The 10,269-nt window shown below is 40.0% G+C and overlaps 1 protein-coding gene across 1 annotated transcript in view; it reads right to left on the reverse strand.

Annotated features, from left to right (window-relative positions):
* The window catches only part of DNAH5 (dynein, axonemal, heavy chain 5), a gene marked incomplete at its 5' end in the record, with an annotated part of 180,665 nt that overhangs the window by 147,657 nt on the left and 22,739 nt on the right, over positions 1–10,269 (reverse strand). Inside the window, 4 exons of the mRNA XM_014543525.1 lie at positions 1,426–1,618; positions 5,112–5,297; positions 6,273–6,594; positions 6,886–6,971. Of these exons, the coding sequence (XP_014399011.1) occupies positions 1,426–1,618; positions 5,112–5,297; positions 6,273–6,594; positions 6,886–6,971 (787 nt within the window). The remainder of the gene's footprint in view (positions 1–1,425; positions 1,619–5,111; positions 5,298–6,272; positions 6,595–6,885; positions 6,972–10,269) is intronic.

A 10,269-nucleotide genomic window follows, 5' to 3' on the forward strand; every position in this document is an offset into this window, starting at 1 on the left:
ATTTACATTACGATTCATAACAGTAGCAAAATTACAGTTATGAAGTAGCAACGAAAATAATTTTATTGTTGGGGGTCACCACAACATGAGGAACTGTATTAAAAGGTCGCGGCATTAGGAAGGTTGAGAACCACTGCCCTAGACCAGTGGTCGGCAAACTCATTAGTCAACAGAGCCAAATATCAACAGTACAACGATTGAAATTTCTTTTGAGAGCCAAATTTTTTTAACTTAAACTATATAGGTAGGTACATTGTTATTAACTTAATTAGGGTACTCCTAAGGCTTAGGAAGAGCCACCCTCAAGGGGCCAAAGAGCCGCATGTGGCTCGCGAGCCGCAGTTTGCCGACCACAGCACTGACCTATTAGTATAAAAGGCTGAATGACTCTGAAGATCCTTTAAATTCTAATGTCCAACAAGTATTTTTTTTTTTTGGCTTTTAACTGAAAATTTTATTTCACTTTGTTAAAATTAAATTGACCTCCATTGGGCAAAAGTACGGCTCGATATTGTTCAGAGTGTCAAGGCCCACAGATGGTGACTGAGCAACTCCTTACTACCAGGCGGCCTTAGGATAGTGCCTGGGACTGTTTCTCTCTTTTCCTCATCTGTAAAATGGGGCCACTGGGAGTCACTAATTCCTACAGTTCTCATGAGGATGAAAGCAACTTATCTTACACATGACAAGGCACTCCTCCCCCCAAATATAAACTATTGTCATGAACATCAAGGGCCCCTCCAGTCCTGCCTTTTGATGGGGCAAAACAGGTCACCAACAACGTGATTCCAACAGCTCCTGCAAAGCCCTCTCTTACCCGAACCTCGCCCCAGCAGCCTGAATTCCTCCCTTAGGGATCCTCTGATTTGACTATGACAGAGTCTTGGGGGAAATGTACCACTTTTGTGAAGTTTGAAACCCCCTCCAAGGGCCTTGATCAGACCCAGACTGCCATTAGGAGCCTGGAAATCGGGGCACACCCTTTGCAGCCCTGGCTCTTCTGATCACAGACTGCAAGCTCTGGCCTTCGTTTCTCATGAAAGAGGAAAAGGCTGATAATGTTGCTCCACAGGTGCCAGGATCAAATTAGGAAACGTACCTGTCACGAGCTGCAGTTTGCCGACCACGGCACTAACCTATTAGTATAAAAGGCTGAATGACTCTGAAGATCCTTTAAATTCTAATGTCCAACAAGTATATTTTACAATGTAGTTAATCTCTGGGGATAAAATTAAACAGTGAATATATGTACTTTCCAGGAAATTAATGGATTCATATATTTTGGTAAAATTCCTTGGGAAACAGCTTAAAAATTACACTCCCCATTTCACGATTTATATCACAATATCTGTAAGAAATTATACAATAGATGTTAAGAACGCAGCCTTCCAAATTGAGAAATAATAGCCATTTAGACAGACTTACTGATCTTAGCAAAAGCGTGTTTCAAGTATGTCTCAATGTTCAGGGATGTCCAGGTCAGTGCGGCCAGGCCGGGTTGGAGAGCCTCGTCCACTTTAGCCAAGTGAGGGACCATCAGTGGCTCTATGATGGGAGGCATTTTTGACTTCACTCTCTGATATTCAGCCAGCATCATCTGCAATGAAATGGGGGTCAACTAATCAATATTTCACTTTTAATATCTATTAATATCACTTCTTTTAATCCAAAAAGATGACTTTTACTTAGGTCTGGCTGTAGGACTCCAGCAGCAGCCTGCGGTAGAGTGCCCCAAAGTAAGACTAGAACAGAAGATAAGAAACCACTCCATAAATACACATTCCTAACCTGATAAAACACAACTGAGGAGGCGAGAAAAAGAATTTAAGAGTAATAGTTTCTTACGCCTACCCAGCCCAAAAGGGGAGAAAGGTTTTTAGGCCAGGTGACTTTGCTAAACCAGGTGAAGTCACATTACCAGTGCCTTAGCCTGTGTATCACTAAGCTCATGTAGTCAACTTTGTACGCTGGTACCCCATGCTTCCTGCTCCTCTGGGCACTTCCTATGGACCATACTCATCACCCAAAGTGTCAGGGTCACCAGAGGTCTGCTCAGCCCATTGCCGGAATTGTAAGCCAAGTCCTGATGCAAGATCCAAAGCTTACAAAGAGTCAGGAACCAGTGTTGATATTATCAAGAGTCATAGCTTTAAGTATCATCCATATACCAAAGACAACCAAATATTTTTTTCATTAAATTCACTGGGGTGACATTGGTTAATAAAATTATATACAACCAAATTTATATCTCCAGCCCAGACCTCAATCCTGAAGTCTAGATTCATACATAGCAAGCACCTACTCAATACTTCCACTTGAAAATATAGCAGGCATTTTAAGCTTAACATGTCCAAAACTGAGTCTGTTCTTCTCCAAAACGTTATCTGCCCAAAGCATTCTCCATCTCAACTGATGGCAACTCCATCCATCCAGTTCTCAGGCCAATACTCAGAGTCATCCTCGACTCCGCTCTTTAACTCACACCTACATGCAATCCACCAAGATATCCTGTTTGCTCCATATTCAAAAAGAGATCCTACATGTGACTTGCTTGCCACTGCTACCACCATCATTGACTCTCATCTAAACTATTGTAACAGTCTACCATTGTCTCCCTGCTTCCACTCACGCCCCCTAGAGTCTATGCTCAATTTAGCAGCAAGAGTAATCCTTTCAAAATGTTAAGTTGGATCCTGTCATACCTCTGTTTATATGGCCACGTGGCTTCCCATCTTATTCAGGGCTACAGCTCTTATGTTGGTCTGCAAAGATCTACCCAATCTGGACTCCACTACTTCTCTGATTTCATATCTAATCACTCCTTTCCTCTCTTACCTTCTCCTGCCCTAATGTCTTCCTTAGCCTCAGGGCCTTTGTATCTCCCTCAAATAATTATTCAAATACCATCTTTTCAATTAGGCCTACCCTGACCACCTATTTAAGATCCTAAACTATAACCAAAATTCCCTGCATACTCTTTCTTCTTTGCCCTATTTTTTCCATAGCACCTATCACTTTCCGATAAGATTATATAATTTACATATTTATAATGTTCATTATTTATTTCTGTCTTACTCAACTAGGATATAAGTTCCATAACAACAAGAATTTTGTCTGCTTTGTTTAAGGTGTCTGAAACAGTACCTGCCACACGAGAGATGACAAATCCTATATCTCTAATTAATTAATTAGTTCTCATTAGAAGGAGCAATTGTGATCAGAAACTCATGGATTCTGGTCCTCACTGAAGTTTACCTGTTGTTAATGTTTAACTGTACCAGTAACTTGTAAATTTGTTACCATTTTTAAATAAAAGGTACTTTCTATGATAATGTTAATATCAACAATAATTAATTATAATAAAGTAACTTTAATGCACTGGTTAAATACAATTGTTTTTAAGCTCATATTTTTAATGTGCATATTGGTGTTTTTTTGTCATTAGATCAATGTTTCCCAAAGTGTTTTCCCTGAAATCTGAGCCGCAGAGATTCCATAAGAAAAACTATCTCTGGATGGACAAGTTTGGAAAACACTATATATAATATCTCCCCTCTTGGACAGTCAACTAATATTACCAATTCTGAGAAAACTGCAAGAAGGAAGTAAAAAGCCTAGTAGAATTTATGAATGTTGTTAAAGCCAACATTTCCCAAATGTGCCAAATAATCTTTTTTTAATATAACACTTTTTCACAATTTCTATATAGCCTTTCAATTTCCATAAAAGTCACTTTCAAAAAGCCTAAATTCAAAGGTTCTATTATAGCAACTACTTATACATTTCCTGAAGCTTTTCTCCACTGCCTTCCTTTTTTTCATTGTCCATCACTTATTCTATTTGGGAAGCAGTTCTTACAATCACCTTTCTGTGTCCTACCTTAATCCTTTAATCCCATGAAGTATTACTCATCCATTTTATAAATGAGAAACTAAGGCTTAGGAGGGTAAAGGAATTTGCCCAAAGATAACTGTTTGAATCCAGATCAAATTGGCTTCAGAATCTATACTTGTAGCTACTGGCTCATCTCTTTCTACTTTCAACTGCCTTCCAAGAAATAGATGAAGAATACAAGCTCTCAGCTACTTTGCATATCTGTAGAGGCCTGAAAGCTGAATTAAACATTTAGCACAATAACTCTGTGACACCTTAGATGGTTCCCCTAATCTGCCACTAATCTGCTCTTACCAGCTACTCATGTAGGTAGGAACCTTTAACTCTTTCCACCTTCAAGATACGATAAATGTTAACCAGATGACAATGTACTTGCTCAGATTGTCATTTACAACTGAGGTGGTTTAAAAACATTCTTTGACCCTCCTCTCCTCATGGGTGGGGGTCTATGCCCCTCTCCTTGGATCTGGGTGGGCTTATGGAGCCCAACAGAGGATAACAGAATTGATGCCATGAGACATTGAGGCTGCCCTAAAGACCATAAGGCTTCCTCCTTATTTACTTAACACCTGCTCCTGGAACTCTGAGTTGCCATTTAAGAAATTCTACTACCCTGAGGCCTCCATACTGGAAGTCCACATGTAATTGGTCCAGTCCTTAGTGCCAGCTGAGCGAAGCTTCCAGCCATCCCCACCAAAGAACCAGACAAAAGAATAGGGCCATCTTAGACTTTCAAGACTGAACATCTGCCAGCTGAACTAAATAACCTTAGTGCCACACGGAACAGGAAAATCACCTTGCCAAGCCTTGCTTAAATGCTTTACCCACAAAATCATGAGATATAATGAAATGGTTGTTTTAAGCCACTACATTGTGAGGTCCTTTGCTATATGCAACAGATAACTGAAACAATTCTGTGGACAAAATTATCATCAGTGATATTATATTCGTCACCCAGCGATAAGAATGATGTTTATTGTAAAAGACATCATCATCATCATCATGCCTTTTTTCCTGCTCAAATTTCTCCAATGGCGTTTTGGTGCATTCAAACTTATAACCTTGGTTTGCAAGATCTGTAATGACCTGGCCTTGCCACCTCCACAGCCTCATTCCATGGCACTCTCCCCATCAGTCATTCCACTCCAGTCATCCTGGGCACTTTCTATTCCTCAAGAGTCACACGTCACCATTTTTTCTAAAATGCAAGCTGGAGCTAGCCAGATATCCCGCTTCTGGAAAAGGGCAGCTGCCAGGGATGAAACCTCCAGACCCATCTGTGACATGCACTCTGTTTCTCTAAAAAAGGTCAATATCTGAGGGTCAAAGTTTACAAACAATTCTCCCGTGCCTGGAGCCTTCACCAATAAAGAAGCCTCAAGTCCTATGTGAATTCCTTCAATCTGTGAGAAGAAATCAACATTATTACCATTAGAAAGTTCAATGCATACATAGCATATACAGCACATCCATTCCTGGGAGAGAATCGTTAAGTGTTCTTCCATGGAGCTGAGCTTCTCAAAAAGACAATGGGGTCACTCAGTCTTCTCCTAAGTTCACTTCAGAAAAGGGCCTTCAGGTCCTTGGTCATAATGTTGCACAATCGATTCAACAAAATGCATGGGTCATGATTCTCTCACATCAACATATAAGTGGATACTGCAATTAATGGTGACTTCTCAAACCATTTAGCTTCTTGATACCTTCATTTCTACTCAGTTATTTTTTTTCCTAATAAAAGTATCATAAAAGCCTACTAAACTCAATTTTCAGTTATTTGGAAAAGCAATGAAGACCACTACAGAGGCATCTCTATATTGGCTCAGATACCAAAAGGTGGACCAGGAACATGAGAAACCATTTTTGAGGCCTAAAAAGGCTGAATTTTATCCTCCAAAATACAAAAACAAAAGCAAAAAACAAACAAACAAAAACACCTTTTTGCCAATCTACAAGGGTTGGTAGGGTTTGAAATGTAATTTGATGAACCTAGTATAGCCAAAGAAAACTTAAGACTTTGATTAACACTCATAGTAGTGTTCACTGACACATTAAGAAACTGAATGGAGGAAAAGAAGAAAGAAATCCTAATCAACCAAGTAAAAGAACCAATAAACAGGACCTTCTCCCTTAGGAGTTTGTAACTAAATAAAAATGAGTTTGTTACCTATGATTTTTTTTGAAAATGAATCATTATTTTTCTTCATGGACATATTACACTCTTTGACTGATTACCTAGCTATATTCAACCAAACCTGTCTTATAAAATACCTGCAAACTCGACTTTCTACAAAAATAAAACTGTTCAATGCTAGCAGAGGGTTTCCCATTGATTGGCAATGGAGACATCGTTGAAGAACATAAATGTACAGACTTACTTGTTGAAGCCACGCCCTGTGGTAGAGAACCTCAAACTCCAGGAGTACCTTGGCCACCCTGTTGTAGTTACGGATCACGGGTCTGGCTTCCGCCGTCCGAAGCACGCTGGGGTGCTGCTGGAAAAGCTGCATTGGTTGCTGAATCCTGTGGAAGAGCTGACGGGCCCACAGAATCTTCCCGGCAATGGGAGGCTGGTCTCGGGCCAACGGAGGATCACACTTCTGCTTTGTATACAGCTTTGCAATCATATCAATGTCAGCCCCATAGTTTTTGAGGATGCACCGATATTTGTCATCAATACCAAGATTGGGTATATTCAATCTGATTTTTTTAAAGTGAAACACTTGAATTAATGAGACAATATCTAGCAGTCTCTTTTATTAAGACATTTTAAAACATATGCTAATGAAAAAAATAAGCTATTTGGCTACTTTTTAAAAAATAGTATCAATCCATCATATTGCAATAAAGTGGTTTCTAAAATACAGTGTCAATCTTTAAAATATAGGAAAAACTAGATACATTTTTTGATTACTTGAACATTAAGTAATATAATGATAGGCAGTCACAAGATAGAAAATTGACCTTAGAAAATTGTTCTCAATTTTTTACCTTTCAAATTTCTTTAACATACTTAGAGCTTGATTTGTGTTTCTAATCTTTTCAAATGTAACATCCATGAAGTTCTGCAACTCTTTCTAAAACAGAATAAAGTCTGATTATGAACAATGAATTAGCTTTGGGGAAAGTCCTATTTAGCATCAAGATAAAAGAACTTCCCATTCTCTACAAGCACATGTAATACAGGACAAAATAGAACAGAAAACTTCATACTCACCTGAGCCTGAAAGACAGGTAAAATGCCCAGAAGCCAGAACACGCAGGGGCTACAGAGCCAGAGCAGTCCCAGGAGTTGGCCCGTGGCAGGGTCCAGAGGTACTGGGTCCGATACAGGGCCTGGGTTGGGCACTGGGGCTTTATCAATGTGGGTAGAGAAGTTGTGGGGTCCTAAACTCTCAACAGACCCCTGCAGAAAGCCAAGGCACCTGAAGTGCTGTCCAGCCCATGCAAGGGGGGTTAAATGACTGTCTACAAGTTGGGGAAAGCAGCAGGGGATCTTGCCATCTGGCCAAGGCTGTGAATAGATAAAACAAGCCCTTTGCTTTCTCTATAAAAGAGCCCGATGATGAGTATTTTCTACTTCACAGGACATGGGTCTCTTTCATAACTGCCCACCTACCACTGCACTGCAGAGGCAGCCATAGATGACCCGGTAACAATAAGGCAGGGCCGGATTTGGCCCAAGGGCATGGTTTACAGAGCCCTGTCCTAGAGTGATGGAAATTCCATGCCAGTGCTCACCTAGATGAGGGGTCTGAGTTACACTACGCATGAGATGAGAGAGGTCTAACCCAAGAAATTAACGTAAGAGCTAGTCTGGGATGGCAAAACCATGGGGGCCCAGCAGAAGGAACACAAGGCCACTCCACAGAAACACTTTCACAGCCCAGGCCATGAGACCCCTCCAGGAAAAAAATAAGTATCTCCCAAGAAGATAAGTTCAAAAAGAATGACCTAAATATCTATTTCTTAAAGCCCTTAAATCTATTTTCCAAAAATGAGTTTCATTATGGGTTGTTCTGAGAACCTCACACATCTTATAGGACTGTATAATTTTGTCCAAAAAAATAAAAATAACTACACCTAAAAACAAAGCACATGATTTAGTCTTTGTTCAGTCTCAGATTTAGCACAGAGTTGTCATTAAAAATCTACATTGAGTTAAATAAAAGACAGAAAAATTCATTATTTTTCTATTTCGTTCTTTAAGGGAAAGTTCCAATCAATTCTTTTTTCTCAATTTACCAGAAAGAAGTTTTAAGCCTCTACAATTCTAAAGAGATCAATAATTTATGTAGTGATCAAATTGGGAAGCCAGTTGCATGTGCAGTGAAAATTAGTACCAAGATGAGCTTGACTCTACATAAGTAATTTGCAAGATGACCAGTTGGAAATATCCAGGACCCCACTGGAAAATCTTAACCCTTGAAGAAATGTTGCTATCTGGGAGCAAGCCACAGTGCTCCCTGCACCATTGAACAAAACCCCAAAGCTGAAGAATGGCTAACCCTACTTACACTTTGACTCCAATACTTCTCACTCTTCTACTGAAATTTTCAAGAAAAGTGCAGTTGGCCTACCCAAGGAAATACGCAAATATTTTCACTACATAAAAATCTCTGAGTGTAAATTATGCAGAACTGGAGCACTTGCAATGCCTCCACTCCCTCCAACTTCAGACACCAGCAAATCTTCACTGAGCCCTGTCAATGGAACCTGATTTTCCTTGTTTTTCCACCCTATAACTTCACAAAGACCTACGCTGAGCTCTCTATGAATATCTAAGACCTTGAATTAGTCTTCTTTTTCTCTCTGAGCATTAGGTCTGTTCTGACAGTCTTTTGGAGTCCAGGCAAGGAATTCTCACACTCGTCCTCTTACATGGCCTCCCAGCTCCTACTCAGTTTTCTGTTTACCCTGTTGGTGCCAGCATGAACTCTCAATCTGGACAGGATTCCAGGCTCCAGTTGCTTTGACAGAGGAGTCCTGCACACAACCCTGATCTGAATCACTCACGTACCCACCCCACCCCCCAGGGTTTCATCCTGGAGATGCCACAGTTACCGAGCCTCTCCATTCCTGTCTCCAAAACTAATCCCCTCCCCCTTATCCAGAGTCATGGAAGGGTTGGGATTTTCACCCTGACTTTATAGAGAAAAGGGCTGAATTCATGAATTAATTAAAGGAGAAAGAAAGTGTAGACAGTTAAGAGAAAGAGGGTGGAGAAAGGGTCAAAGAAGTTAAACGGAAAGTAGTTGTCCAACCAAAGGGAGAAATGGACCATTATTGAGATGTAGCATAAGACATTAATAGCATTGAGTTTTTAAAAGGAAAAGATTAAAGAGAATGGGAACTGTCTATAACTAATGCTTAAAATCAGGCTGTAGGACAATTATAAAGTTATATTCTCGGTATTATAAAAAGCAGACACAGGCTTGAAAAGGTCTCCCCATCCCACTCTTTTCCTTCCATTTACTTGGAAAAAATAAACACTGTTTTAGCATCAAGCATCACCTCCTCTCTGAGCCTTCACTCCTCCCAGACAAGCGCAAGTGTGGGGCTGTTTTTTTCCTAGGCTCACATCCTGCCTTGTGGGTTATGGCAATTCTCAAATTCTATATTATGTTTTGTAGGCCTGTCCTCCCTCTAAGTTTCTTTAGGAATTCTCTGGACTTTGATCTTTGCATCCCCAAGGCTTGGTACAATATCAGAATATTATACTTTTAACATATATGTACTTGTGTTTTTATCATAACACATATCTGCCTTCTGTCTGCTGTGAGCTGTGAGAGCAAATCTACTTGACTTATTTCTATATTCATAACCCACAGCATAGAAGCCTAATACATAATTGATATACAGTAAATGCTTGTTTAATTACAATAAATCTAGTTCTTATTAAATCATTACTCAGACTTTAATTCCGCAAACATTCTTTGCTCTCCAGTTATAGGTGCCACCCAACAGGCCCTGGAGACACAAATGGAATGAACATGATTCCTGCCCTCAAGGTGTTCACCATTGACCTGTATTCCACATATAAGCTAAGGAAGTACAGTGGGGCCTTGACTTACGAGTTTAATTTTTTCCGTGACAGAGCTCATAACTCAAATTACTCCTATGTCAAATCACTGTGACGTTCACTGCGCCAACTAGCGGTGGGGTATCTGAAGCTGGCTCGTAACGGGAATTTTTTTGAGCTTGCAACTCAAAGCAAAAAATAAGCCGAGATCTGCAAATAAGGACAGTTTTACTTCTTCTTTTCCAATTTGGATGCCTTTTATTTCTTCTTCTTGTCTAATTGCAATGGCTAATACTTCCAGTACTATGTTGAACAGGAGTGGTGAGAGTGGGCATCCCTGTCTTGTTCCTGTT

Source organism: Myotis brandtii, unplaced genomic scaffold (assembly GCF_000412655.1).
Source record: "Myotis brandtii unplaced genomic scaffold, ASM41265v1 scaffold328, whole genome shotgun sequence".
NCBI lineage: Eukaryota > Metazoa > Chordata > Mammalia > Chiroptera > Vespertilionidae > Myotis > Myotis brandtii.